A 15,125-nucleotide genomic window follows, 5' to 3' on the forward strand; every position below is an offset into this window, starting at 1 on the left:
AAACTTCAGGGCAGTCCTTGAAGTGTTGGCAACCCGATGAGAGGCGCTTGTAAATTTCCTGGACGCTGTGAACTTGTCCGACCTGACTGATATGGGGAAAAATAAAATCCTTGTACTCAATAAGACACTATTCATTTCTCCCACACTCCCCGCCAAGAAAAGGGGCCAGCGTTAATTTACAATGGTTACATATATCATTGTTCACACCTGTACTTGCAAACATGACAACAATCTTTTGTGCAGTTCAATAAACAATTAAATCGATTCACTGCAATCCTCAAACAGACGCGACAGACAAAAGCTGGCCCAGCTCGCTCTCGATTATTTTCGGCGAATAATAGAACCGTCATTTGAATTAATGATTACATACATTCCTGCTGAATAAGAAGGCCGGTTTCAAATTGCTCCTTTTGCTTTCCTGAACGTGCACGTCTTCATCAACGTGCGCGCTTACATACAACCAACCCAACCCCTTGTTAGACGTGTAATTTCCTCCGAGAGCACTCTCAGGGGCCCCTCCTGTTTATTCCCTGGTCAGATCGGGGGGAGAGAGAAGAGCTTCTAACAGAAGCTGAAAGAAGGGTGGAACATAGTCCAAGGAGATTGTAGAGAGCGATTAGAGACCGAAAGATAACGACAGCGAAGAAAAAACAGCTTTCAAAATGAATCCATCTTGCGCCAGATGTAAAAAAATTGTCTACCCGACTGAAAAAGTCAGCTGCCTGGACAAGGTGAGCTGGAATCGACACGATGCGTGCGCGCTCGGGGCTCTTCTTGATCAGTTACACTGTACCTCGTCAGTTACATTGTTGCGAGTTGTAACCGGTCGGTTACACTGTTGCGAACTCTTGCCTCAATTTCCGCTGCTTTTTCTCCCATTTGTTACATTTCGTAACATTCACCGTTGAAGGCGCCAAGGAGGCGGAAGTATATCACTCTCCCCAGCCACTGAACGTACATTTCTTTTTCTCTCCAAATAGACCCCGAGAAAGACCTATCTCGATGTAGGAGGTCTTGAAAAACATTTTTAAAAGAATTATTTTTTCCTGCTTTTTTAAGACAAAACTTATTTAATCTTCGCTGTTTGGATTGCTGGTTTTAAATTTTAGTTCTGTCCTTCCCCTTCCTCGTTTTTTCTCTAAATGTTTCAAAATCTTAGTCATCAATTTTGGAAATGAATCATTTAGTGTTTGATTTAAACCTCGAAACAAATTCGACACAGGTCAGTGTAAGGCTTTGCAAAATTGAGTGTGTTTTGTTGGAGATAAAGCTGTTTGAAGGGCGTGGATCGATTGATCATGTGTTGCACTTTACAACTGGATCTGGAGCTGTTTCATTACAAAATGCGGACTGCTTTTGGGGATTACTGTAGAAATATGATATCAAAACCTTAATACTAACTAGAAGGTTTCTCTCTCTTCCTGTCCACTCCTGACAAAAAGAGATAGTGAAATTACTTAGTAACTCCCAAAAGGCGACATTTAAACAAGAAAGGAGATGAATAACAAAAGTAAATGGAGTTTCAGCCGTTTCTTCCCCCCTTCAAAAGGTTTTTGCTGGGCTAGATTAAGGTTCCAATAATGCTAGTATTCCCTTGTGATAAGGTTCTTAGACAGTATGAACTTTTTTTTTAACAAAAGGAATTAGTTGAAGATATTAAAACTGGAAGAGAAGCGATGTTAATTGAGAAACTAAATTGTGTTCTGGACTCGAATACAAACGAAGTCTCCTGTAATCATCGTTAAAATTGTTTTGAAAGGAAGTAATTTTTTTTAACACCCCCCCCCCCCCCCCCCCCCCCCACGTTGTTGGTGCCTGGGTTCACTTTGGGTGCTATCAAGAGTCCTCTACTAATCTCTGATCATGCATGCGCATATGCCCGCACAGTGAGTGGCAGTGGACTGACCAATCTTGTATATGATTACAAAAGCAAAATGCCGCGGATCCTGGAAATCTGAAATAAAATGCTGGAAACATTTTGCCCGTCCTGATGCAAGCTTATTGTCCTGACCCATTAACTCTGTTTCTCAGTCCACAGATATTGCCTGTCATAGTCATAGAGGTCTACAGCACAGAAAAAGGCCCTTCGGCCCATCGAGTCTGCGCCTGCCAAACAAGTACCTAACTATTCTAATCCCATTTTGCAGCACTAGGTCCAGAGCCTTGTATGGCATGGCATCGCAAGTGCACATCCAGATACTTCTTAAATGTTATGAGGGTTTCTGCCTCTACCACCCTTTCAGGCAGAGTTCCAGATTCTCACTACCCTCTGGGTGAAAAAATTCTTCCACATGTCTCCTCTAAACCTCCTGCCCCTTACCTTAAATCTATGCCCCCTGGTTATTGATCCCTCCACCAAGGGGAAAAGTTCCTTCCTGTCTATGCCCCTCATAATTTTATACACCTCAATCATGTCCCCCCTCAATCTCCTCTGCTCCAGGGAAAATAACCCCAATCTATCCAATCTCTCCTCATAACTAAAACTCTCCAGCCCTGACCTGACCTGCGTATTTCCAGCATTTTATGAGGATGAATATAATTGAACGTGGACCAGTAAAGATCTGTGAAGACAACTGGAGAATAGGACCCTTAGCTGAATTTTCCTTATATTTCTTCTCCCCATATGTTTAAGGATCATATGGCTTATTGTACCACTACCGCAGTTGTCCTCACTGCACTCAATTAGTTGATACATTATAAGTTAACCTAAAATCTTCCTGCTGACATGGTTCATTGCATCACATACAGTATTTATTCACTGAGCCATTGTGGAAACTCTTATAACCTTCTGTTTAGAATAACTTAACCTATGCAGTCTTGTAATGCAGTCTTGTAATTTTGGAATCTAAACTTTTTTATTTAGTTGGCTTCTCAAACTGGCAGCTGCCGTACTGATGGGCAGTACCTGATTCATGTCAAACCAACCTTGGACTACCTGGTTTCATTGAGCTAGATTTTGCAGTCAGTCGTCAAGCAATGGTGCCTGCTGATGATCTTGAGGAAAATTGCCCAAATATAGCTAGCGATCTCTCTCTGTGGCATGGACTTCCCAACATCAGTTTAAATTCAAGGGAATCTCCAAGTATGCAACAGCAATAATTTAGCAAGCAAGGTTAGCAGCCAGTTGCACTGAGCTATTCCCAGATACAGCAAACCAGGAAGTTATAAGTACTTTATCTGCCATACATTTTAAAAGTGCTTTAGAGCCAACTTTTGAAAAGTTGTAATTTGTAGTCACCGTTGTAATGTAGGATGTGTGGTGGCCAATTTGCACACAACAATCTTCCAAAAACAGCAAAGTAATAACAACCAGATAATTTGTTTCTGCAGTATTGATTAAGAGATAGATATTGGCCAGAACACCAGGGGTAACTCCCCACTATCCTTTGACGGTAGTTCCAGGGGATCTTTTATGCCCATCTGAGGGGGCAGATGGGGGTCTCAGATCAATATCTCTACAAAAAGACAGTGCACGGTCCCTCAATAGTGTCAAATGTGATTTTTGTGCTCATGCCCTGGAGGGAGACTTGTACTCACAACCTTGTGATTTGAGGTGAGAGTGCGACCAACTGAGTCACAGCTGATGCAGTGAAATAAATTGAATGGATTTAGGTAGGATCCAAAATATCAATACAAACACCATAAAAATGTTAAAACAGTGAATGTTTGTTTCAGCATAATAGAGAAATTTGATATTTCAAAAATATAAAATCTACTTTTCAGGGCTGGTGAGGGTGTTTAGGAGTATTTATGAGATTAATGTGCCATTATATACCCAGTTACACCTCATTAACCAAGGTGCAACTTTTTCCAGGGTTTTTTCATCGAGATTAACAGTGTAAGAGTCAGTTCACACCAGCTTAAAAACATTGATTGCAATTTGAGTGGGGAAGGAGAAACCACTTAGAGAAGTGTAGAATCACCAACAACAGCTTTTGGATTTCCGCTTTATTCTCCACATGTGTAGAGTCCCCAAGTCGGTTTCAGTTTTAGTGCAGTAATTATGGCAAATGCTGACAGTTTTGCCGTCATTACCACTTCAAAATCTGGGGCATTCTTTTGCTTGAGTTCACGACAATAGCATGTTAAATGCTGATGTGGAAGCTGCTAGTTTCCATGATGTACTGTGTAACAAGGTTACAATACTCCATATATTCAGACTAACTGTAGCACAGTTCAATTGGGGTGGATTGGAACCATCAGAGTTTCCAGGATTATCCCTGTTTCCCAAGACATGTCTAGTTTTATCTTTGATTTAAATCTGATTGTGAGAGAGAACGTATATTGCCAATCCCCCATTTGTGCATAATTGGCGGAACTTAATTGAGGCAGGGTAATGAAATTGGTCTGTGTTCTGAAGTAGGGAAGGAGAGAATCAGCTAGACATCATTCTTCTTGTTATCCAAGAAAAAAAGCTGCAAAGAATACATGAGAGTGTGGGATGACATTGAGGCTTGAATTGTGATGTCCCACCCTAATAGCTCACCACTCACCATCTACACTTGTATATTATGGATGATATCTTGGATGAGGTTGTAGAGAATGGTTTGTGTCTCTGGAATCACATTCTGGTGTGAGATAGCACTACAAGGAGTAAGAAATGTTGGTGGTGTTTGGCATGTGTGTAATAATTTGCATTTATATAGCACCTTTCATGGTCTCTGGGCATCCTAAAGCACTTCACTGGTAATTTAGTTGCCTTTGGCGTTTCTTCACTGTTCTATGGGAGGGAAACTTGGGACCCAATTTGTGTACACAAGGATCACAAACAGCAATGTGATAATGACCAACTAATCTGTTTTAATGCTGGTTTAGGGATAAATATTGGCCAGGACACCAAGAAGACTGCACTTACTTTTCAACATAATCCCAGGGAATCTTTTACAACCACCTGTAAGAGTTGATGGGACTTTGGTTTGACATTTCACCTAAAAGGAGGCTCCTCCAACAGTGCAGTGCCCCCTCAGTACTGTATCGGTGTGTCAATCTAGGTTATGTACTTAAGACCTAAAGTGGGGCTTGACAGTACAACTGACTGACTCAGCACCACTGTTGATCTGTGGCTGATGTTATTGTACAACAGGCAGAAACATGTTATGAACATGTAGGTGCTGGTGGGTATCAGATAGCAGCAGAGAATAAAACAATGGTTTTGACTCTGTGCCCAGACACTTGGTTTGAAGGTTGATGTGCTCCAGTTATTAAAGGATCTATGGGCTTCAGAGAGAGAATTTTGTGACTGTAGCTCACAAGAAAAGGAGCAATTCAGTCAGGTTGTGCCCTAGGCCATGCTGTATCTCACCTTTATACTTTTAGGATTTCTTTCATGCTTTTTGTCTCTCCAAGCTGTAACTTGTTTTGGATTATAGGTACTGCTAGTCTCCAGGAACCTCACCAAGTTGGTTAATTTTCATCGTGTTGTAACCTATTCCACTCCAAGTATTTCATCAGTGCATTTCCATGAAAATCAGCTTTCTGGGAGAGATTTATAAAGAGAGAGACTTACAGTTGTATAGTGCTTTTTGACTACCTCCGGTTGTCCCAAAGTGCTCTACAGTCAATTAAGTACTTTTTGAAATGTTGTCACTGTTGTAATGTAGGAAATGCAGCAGCCAATTTGCACACAGCAAGCTCCTACAAATAACAATGTGGTAACAGCCACATCATCTCTTTGACCAGGACATTGGAGAACTCCCTGCTTTTCTCTGATGGTTTAATGTATTATATGAAAGATAGACTCTGATAGTAATCCCTCAATATTGCATTAAAGTGTCAGCCCATTATACATGATCAAGATCAATTCTCTGGAATGGAACTTGAACTCTCAGCCTCCTGATTTCAGCAGTAGGGCCTGGCTGATTTCTCTCTTCTGGACACCCCCCCCCCCCCCAACCAACCCCATGCCCATTCCTAGGTGTCAGCTGAGGCTCAGTAGGTGGCACTCTTGCCTCTGTGTCAGAAAGTTGTGAGTTCAATGCCCAACTAGGCTCAGTTGGTAGCATTCAGAAGACTGGGGGAAATGGAGAAACTAACCTAGGAGTAGCCTGTAATCCAGGCTGACAGACTACTGCACTTTTTGAGGAGAGTGTTGCATTGCCAATGAGATATTAGACCTGTTCAGGTGGATGTTAAAGATGCCATGGTCCTTCTCTAAGAGCAGAAGTTTATTCTGGAGGAGATTCCTCATTCAACCAATGTCACAAAGATCAAATTGACTGGTCATTCATGATGTGTGGAATAATTGCCTCATTTGTGCATTTGACATTTTCAAATAATTCATGGCATATGAAACACTGACACTTGAGCTGTGAAGGTGTCATAATGGGGCAATTAAAGGATGCAAAACAAACATGGTATTGTGGCTTTATACCTCATCTAGTGTAAGTAGGTAACAGTCACCAATGAAGTAAAATATAACTATTTCAAAATATTTCTTGAACTTGTGTACAATTGCTGACTATTATGAATTAAATAGATTTATTGAATAGTTAAACTTCACCAAGATGGTTAAAATAGATTACCTGATCATGATTGCAACATTGTTTGTGGGATCGCTCTTTGCCCAAATTAGCTGTCAATTTTTTACATGACAGCAGTGAATACGTTTTACAAGTACTTCATTGGCTGTGACATTTGGGACTTCCACTGGTCATGAAAGTTGCTACAGAAATACAAATTTTTTTTCCAATGGTCTTTGAATCTGTTGCAAATCAGATACATTTCTCTTGCAAAATGCTCCCTCGGTTCTCAAGCAGTTAAAGTTATTGCAGTGAGGACCTACCACATGCAGCAAGAACCACATGCTGTTGTAATTGCAATTCGGAGGTTGTGTGGACAGTAATTAACAAAGAGACATGCACAAATTGGAGGGTTGGAGAGTGGGCTGATTAACTCAGTGACAATTATTCCAGCATTGTGCTTTACTTTGTGCTAAATCAGATGGGGATAAATCCTGGTTATCTGGACGCTTCCAACCTCGTGGTGGTTAGATTGTGGAGTTGGACTAGTTGTGTTTGAGTACTGATTGGATGAAAAGGTGAGCTCACTGCAAAAATCCCTTTCCCTCCCAGAAGTAATAGTAGCACAGTTGAGTTTATCTGATGCACTCGGAATTGAAGACCCTGGAAATATATAGCAGGTCCATTAATGTTTCTTAATATTTTGGGTGTGGACCTATTGTCAGAATTGCTTTGCATGAAAGGCATTGAGTGTTCAATTCAGCTGAAGCACAAAGGATTGGGCTGTAATGTGAGTTCTTTCTGTGTGTGAAAATTTGATCTACCTTGCTGAATGGCCCAAGTGTGGGAAACAACCAAAACTGAGAGGAGAAAAGAAAGAACTTGCATTTCTATAGCAACAGGATGCCCCAAAGCACTTCACAACCAAATAATTACTTTTGAAGCGAAGTCATTGGCTGCCTTGTTTCCCCACATTACAACAATTTGTGCAGAGCAAGATCCCACAAACAGCAATAAAGTAAATTACCTAAAGTTAAAGCTAAATGTATTTCAGTAGGATCAGCTGAGGGATGGGTGGTGATTGTGGTGAAATTGCTGCCACTGAGTCAAGGATGACAATTAATAAGTGGTAATAGCCATGGGTCTTAGAAGTTAATAGATTAGGTGAAGAGTTCCACAGTTTGGGGGTTCTGGGAATAGACTTGGATAGTGTATGATCTATATTGATTACAACAAATGTGGATGCAGATGAGAGGAGGGAGAGGTTGAGGTTGGTCAAAAATATAGGTGAAGAGTTTTTTTTTGAAGGTAGAGAGATGTGGAGATGTTTGTGGAAGGAATTTGAGCAAGTAGGGTGAGGCAGTTGAAGGTTCTGCCACCCATACAAGATGAAAGCTTGGGAAATAACTACAAAAGAGACAAGACAGTCCGATCATCAGGGCAGAGCTAAGTGAAGAGTAACTGCTTCCATGTGGCAAGACAAAAGGCTGCAACTTGTCCTGCAACTACCTCCACTTGATGTCCTGTTAGTGACAGCAATCCTTGAGCAGGTTGTATTCAGGTGGGAGCTGGGGTTGAAAGAAGGGAGATGATTGCCTTTTTTATGCAGGTTTTCTTGCCTTCACTCCTGGGGGTACGAACTCCTGACCTTCCCCACTAGCCCAAATAACCACTCTTGACTGCGTGTAGGCAGGTTGCAAGCATCATGATCCAGAAGTTATGTGTGCGTGTTTCCTGGATAATGATTTTTAAAATTTATTCATAGGATGTGGGCTTTGCTGCTTGGGCCAGCATTTATTGCCCATCCATATCTTCTCTTGGGAAGATAATGGTGAGCTGCCTTCTTGAACCACTGCAGTCCGTGTGTGTTGTACACCTGCAGTGCTGTTAGGAAGGAAGTTCTTGGATTTTAACCCAGCAACAGTGAAGGAATGCGATATATTTCCAGGTCAGAATGATGAGTGACTTGGAGGGGAAATTCCATGTGGTGGTGTTCCCATCCATCTGCAGACTCCATCCTTCTGGATGATAGTGGTCATGGGTTTGGAAGCTCTAAGAAGCCTTGGTGAATTCCTGCAGTGCATCTTGTAGATGGTACACACTGCTGCCACTGTGCGTCGGCGGTGGAGGGAGTGACGTTTGTGGATGGGGTGCCAATCAAGTGGGTTGCTTTGTCCTGGATAGTTTCCAGTTTCTTGAATGTTGTGGGAGCTGCACTCAACTAGGCAGGTGGAGAATATTCCATCACACACCTGACTTGTGCCTTGTAGATGGTGGACAGGCTTTGGGTAGTCTGGAGGTGAGTTACTCGTTGCAGGATTCCTAGCCTCTGACCAGCTCGTGTAGCCACATTATTTATATGGCTGGTCCAGTTCAGTCTCTGGTCAATGGTAACCCCCAGGATGTTGATAGTGGGGGATTTAGCAATGGTAATGTCATTGAATGTCAAGGGGTGATGGTTAAGTTCTTTCTTGTTGGAGACGGTAATTGCCTGGCACTTGTGTTACTTGCCACTTCTCAGCCCAAGCCTGGATATTGTCCAGGTCTTGCTGCATTTGGATATAGACTGCTTCAGTATCTGAGTCATCATGAATGGTGCTGAACATTGTGTAATCATCAGCGAACATCCCCACTTCTGACCTTATGAGGGAAGGAAGGTCATTGATGAAGCAGCTGAAGTGGGCTGAGAACACTATCCTGAGGAACTCCTGCAGTGATGTCCTGGAGTTGAGATGACTGACCTCCAACAACCACACTTATCCTCTTTTGTGCTACATCTGACTCCAACCAGTGGAGATTCCGCCCTTCCCCACCACCCCCCCAGCCCCGATTCCCATTGACTCCAGTTTTGCTAGGGCTCCTTGATGCCACACTTGGTCAAATGCGGCCTTGATGACAAGGGCAGTCACTCTTAACTCACCTTCTTGAACCACTGTTTGAACCAAGGCTGTAATGAGGTGAGGAGCTGAGTGGCCCTGTCGCTACCCAAACTGGGTGTCAGCAGGTTATTGCTAAGTAAGTCTTGCTTGATAGCGCAGTTGATGACCCCTTCCATCACTTTACTGATGATGGAGCGCAGACTGATGGGGCACTAATGGGCTGGGTTGAATTTGTCCAGACTTTTTGTGTACAGGACATACCTGGGGAATTTTCCACATAGCCGGGTAGATACCAGTGTTGTAGCTGTACTGGAACAGCTTGGCCAGGGGTGTGGAAAGTTCTGGAGCACAAGCCTTCAGTACCATTGCTGGAATATTGTCAGGGCCCATAGCCTTTGCAGTATCCAGTGCCTTCAGCTGTTTCTTGATATCACATGGAGTGGAATTCAATTGGCTGAAGACTGGCACCTGTGATACTGGGAGCTTCCGCAGGGGGCTGAGATAGATCATCCGCTCTGCACTTCTGGCTGAAGATTGTTGCAAATACTTCAGCCTTATTTCTTACACTGATGTGCTGGGCTCCCCCATCATTGAGGATGGGGATACTTGTGGAACCACCACCTCCAGTGAGTTGTTTAATTGTCCACCACCATTAACGACTGGATGTGGCAGGACTGCAGAGCTTAAATCTGATCCGCTGATTGTGGGTTCACTTAGTTCTGTCTATCACTTGCTGCTTATGCTGTTTGGCACCCAAGTAATCCTGTGCTATAGCTTCACCAGGTTGACAACTCATTTTTAGGCATGCCTGGTACTGCTCTTGGCATCCCCTCCTGCAGTTTTCATTGAACCAGCGTTGCTCCCCTGGCTTGAGTAGAGTGGGGGATATGCCAGGCCATGAGGTTACAGATAGTTTTTGAGTACAATTCTGCTGCTGCTGATGGCCTACAGCGCCTCATGGATGCCCAGTCTTGAGTTGCTAGATCTGTTCGAAATCTATCCCATTTACCACGGTGTTAGTACCACACAACATGAAGGAGGGTATCCTCAGACTTCATCTTCACAAGGACTGTGCAGTGATCACTCTCACCAATACTGTCATGGACAGATGCATCTGCAGCAGGCAGGTCGGTGAGGATGAGGTCAAGTATGTTTTACCCTCTTGTTGGTTCCCTCACCACCTGCCACAGAGCCAGCCTAGCAACTATGTCCTTTAGAACTCGGCCAGCTTGGTCAGTAGTGGTGCTACTGAGCCATTCTTGGTGATGGACATTTAAGTCCCCCACCCAGAGAACAATCTGTGCCCTTGCCACCCTCAGTGCTTCCTCCAAGTGGTGCTCAACGTGAGGGAGCACTGATTCATCAGTTGAGGGAGGGCAGTACGTGGTAGCCAGTTTTCCTTGCCCATGGTTGACCTGATGACATGAGACTTCATGGGGTCCAGAGTCGATGTTGAGAACTCCCAGGGCAACTCCCTCCTAACTGTATATTATTGTGCTGCCACCTCTGCTGGGTCTGTCCTGCTGGTAGCACAGGACATTCGGAGGGATAGTGATAGTCTGGGACATTGCCTGTAAGGTATGATTCCTTGAGAGTGACTATGTCAGGCTGTTGCTTGACTAGTCTGTGAGACAGCTCTCCCAATTTTGGCACTAGCCCCAAGATGTTAGTAAGGAGGACTTTGCAGGGTTGACAGGGCTAAGTTTGCCATTGTCGGTTCTGGTGTTGAGGTCAATGCCAGATGGCCTGTCCAGCTTCATTCCTTTTTTGAGATTTTGTAGTGGTTTGATACAATTGATTAGAATCCATTACTTTCTTGTCACCCTTCTCCCCATTCCAGGGCCATTGAGACCAGTTGTATAGCTCCATACCACCTCAACTAGGGTTGCCAACTCTCCAGGACTGTCCTACTGTCATTTGAAATTGTAGATTATTTTCCAGGACATTGCTGCGAGCAAGCTAGGAGTATGGGCACATTAGGAAAAAAAATGTTATTTTTCTCTCTTAGAACCAATGAACACAAATATTCAAAAAATTATAGTGGGGATGAGGGAGGCCATTTGACAAGTCAAGAATCAGTGGTAGGGTCTGTTTGTTTTTCAGTTGGCATGAGAAGTTGGTGCTCTGAGGATGGGTTTGTGGGCCAACCAAAGGCAGGAGTTGGGGGTGGTTAGAAGTTATGCAAAATGAAACTAGGAATGCAGTTGGCAACCCTAACTCACCTGAGCACGAACGGAAAAATTGTATTTGGGGCTTTCCTGGTGTGCGCGCGTGTTGTCTGCGCATGCGTGTGTGTGTGTGTGTGTGTGTGTGTGTGTGTATCAGCGATTGGGCAGTCCAGTTGTGGATTCTTTATTATGAAATGATGGGGTGGAGGAATACATAGACTGTGAGATTAACTGGAGGTTGCTCAGAGTCCAGAGCAGAAACACAACTCCTAAGGCTATAGTTATTGCAACATGTCCATTGTGTGCAGGTGCTGTGAATCCTATTAAGCTTGTAACATTGATGTCTTCCTGCAGTTAACTTTCTGTCACCATTTAGGTTTTGTAGAAAACTGCATACTTTAGATAAACAGATTAGTGTTTGTTTTATTTGTGGAAATTCTTGGGGGGCTTTTGAACACAACAATCTGTGAAATAAAATTTCTTGCATCTGTTGTCTAATTGTTGATCAAACTTAAGTCTGTGTATTTTTTGCGTATTACTCCAAATCATGCTCAACAATTTCAATTTGCTATCCAATCGCTTTCCAGAAAAAAACTCGTGATACAGTGGCCATGAGGGAACCTCACCAAGAAAAACATAAACTCCTTTTTAAAAAAAAAAGTCATTGTTGGCTGTGGTTCAGTGGTTACTCTCTTCCTTCTGATTCAGAAAGAGGGTTCAAGCCCCAGAGACCTGAAGATGTAATTAAGTTGGAAACTTGGTGCAGTATTGAGGGAGTGCTGCATCATTAGAGATCATTCAGATGAGGTGTTGCACCAGGGTCCTATCTGCTGATGAGAGTAAAAGTTTCCATGTGCTATTTCAAGGGCAGGAGAGTCCCTCTGGTTCCTTGCAAATGTTTATCCATCAACCAATATTTGAGTATCTGCTCCTTTTAACACAAAGCTGTTTGTGGGATCTTGCTGTGCACAAATTGGCTGCTACCTTTTCCTGCATTGTAACAGTGGTTACCACTCCTAAAGTGCTTCATTGGCTGAAAAGCATTTCTGGGATGTTGTGAGGGGGTGTAATAGATTACATAAACGTCAATCATTTCTCTCTGTCTCAAATTTACTTGTAACCTTGGCTCCAGCTTGTTCCCTTCCACAAGCAGGACAACCCCATCCTTCAGGACGTTTCTGGTTTGTGCAGCTCCCAGCAGAGCCCTTAGACTTCATACATCTTTAATTGTCCAACTATGTTACAGTAATCTTGAATTGCAGTTGCTTTTTTGAAGGATATAGTCATTTCAATTCACAAAGGGCTTTGTGATTTTAATTTGAAGCTGGGGTTTTAACATGCAATGTTGCATTTCTTTTGCAAGTGAAATTAACATATTACCCTGTGAGGCCATCCCCCTGGGCTTTTCTTTTACGCTCAGCCTTATCTGGCAATTGTTTGCATTGGCACACCCTGTTTTTTGCATTGCTGCTTCATTTAAAGAAAGAGCTTGTGACTCAAATAAAAGAATACTACCTATTTAGACAGCCTAAAAAACATTTTGCTTTCTCTTTGACTCTATCAAAGTGTCAAATGTCTATGAGTAAATGCAAAATATTTTTTATTCAGTCTTGGGTGTTCCTCAGCTTTTTAGAAAAGGGAAGGGAATGTGCAGAGCAGCTCAGCCATTCTCATTTATGGAACAGTCTGGAGGGGCTGAATGGCCTCTTCCTGTTCCTATAGTGATGATGCTGTCTTGATGATCACAGCTAAGAGTTTTGAGCAGGTACCAATGCAATGTGACATGATCTCATTTCACACTCTCCTCACCCAGTTTTAAGATGCATGCATTTTTCAAAAAAGCATTCGCTAATTGTGAATATGAAGTGATGTGAGGGCATTGTTATGGGCATATTGCCACGAATTATGTTGCATTGCAATGACTTTTTTTTTCATTCAGCTAGAATTATTTGCAAAAATAAGTCTGTGTTCAACTAGTCATAGCTGCTTTAATAAATAGTCGTTTGGTAGTCCAGAAGTTGAGTATTGCTGAAAAAGACATGTCGAAGGTTGTTTTCTTGCACTCATCAGGACACTTGGTAAGAATACCAATTTCAGGGGAAAATAACAATTTATACTGCGAGAAGAGAGAGTGCTGATTGGTTGGCAAATGGACTCTGATTGGACCTCACTTGCTAAATAATCCTCAATGTGCTAGGAATTACGCTGATAACCAACTTAAGATTGTCAGTTGGGCTCACAGTGCGGTGCATCTGCGTGTACTGGAAGCTACATATATTAATACACAGGGTCCTGTTCTTTGCAGACAGAAAGAACATGTACACACATTGTGCCTTTTTCAGCTCAACCAAATAAGGTGACGGCCATTCGCTGACTAATTCCTCAGGGCAATGCCTTGACCAATCAGAGTCAAGCTGCCTGGTTTAAATTTCAAACAATACTTAGCAGTTAACTATCAGTCACCATCACTGATGCATTCTCCATGGCAATGCCTCTACCAATCAGAGTCCACTTGCCAATGAATCAGCACTCTGTTCTCATAAATTGTTGTTTTTCCCCTTTATATTGGTATTCTTGCAAAGCGTCCTGATGTGTGCAAAATTAAAACCTTCGATATGTCACTTTTTTTTCCAGCAATGTTTTAATAAAATTGATTGGTTGATTTGTTTAATGCTGTCCTCTAACTATTTCAACACCAAGTCCTCTGCATCTTTTATATATGGAAAAAATGATTTTGTTCCCTCTATTCAACACTCACCCGTTCAAAAACTTTGGGCCTGGGCTGGAGGATGCAGACTCCTGAGCTCCAGCTGCTTTCGAAAACTTCCCCTAAGGAGCTGAGAGAGAATCCAGACATTAAGGTTGATGAGCTGTTTGAGTGTGGAGCTAACATATTTGTGTCCAATCTGTTCTACACAGCCACACTTCCAGCAAAGGTGCTCAAGAGAATGCAACTGTGGGATTATTGTTGGCCTGGTTATTTTTTCTTCACAGCCTGAATTTGAGGCCAATTGTGCATTCCACACACAGATTTAATTTAGAGTTGTTGAACTGGTTCTCAATGTTCATACTGCTAAACCTGGCTCTCTTATCCCAGTGATAGGATGGAGATCCAGTTTAGTTTTATTTGAGAAGTTATGAGCCTGGCACTGGGACAGGGGAGATTGATTAAGTAGCATAAATGATGGGTGCTGGCTGACCAACTTCAAACCGAACGGGTGCCAAAAGAATTCTGGAACGAAGCAACGTGGGAGGCTAGCTGGTTGAATTTTTTCTCTGTATTACTCAGCAGAGCCTATCTGGTCTGTGAAGTCTGGCTTCTGATTTTGAGCATGAAAGCAGCCAGCAGAAGAGACTGAAACAGCGTGCAATGCATAATCCCAAAGTAAAAGCTCCTTCGCTGTTGCTTGAAGGTTAGCTCGATAATTTGCTGTGGAATAAGTCATTAACGTTCATATTGCATTATTTTTACATAGTATTTTTACAGCATAGTAATGGGCCAATTAGTCCAAGAAGGCTCTGCTGAGGCTTATACTTCGCTTGAGCCTCCAACCTTACTTCCTCTCGCCTATTCAACATATCCTATCCTACTTATCCCTCCCTATCTCTATAACTTCTTA

The 15,125-nt window shown here is 42.7% G+C and overlaps 1 protein-coding gene across 2 annotated transcripts in view; it reads left to right on the forward strand.

Moving 5' to 3' along the window:
- Nucleotides 1-456: 456 nt before the first annotated feature.
- lasp1 (LIM and SH3 protein 1) overlaps nt 457-15,125 on the forward strand; it is a 150,003-nt gene continuing 135,334 nt past the window's right edge. For both annotated transcript variants that reach the window (XM_041173240.1, XM_041173241.1), the window contains exon 1: nt 457-731. In XM_041173240.1, the coding sequence (XP_041029174.1) occupies nt 663-731 (69 nt within the window). In that variant the 5' untranslated portion in view covers nt 457-662. The remainder of the gene's footprint in view (nt 732-15,125) is intronic.

The sequence above is a fragment of the Carcharodon carcharias genome, chromosome 23 (genome assembly GCF_017639515.1).
Source record: "Carcharodon carcharias isolate sCarCar2 chromosome 23, sCarCar2.pri, whole genome shotgun sequence".
Classification (NCBI taxonomy): Eukaryota; Metazoa; Chordata; class Chondrichthyes; order Lamniformes; family Lamnidae; genus Carcharodon; species Carcharodon carcharias.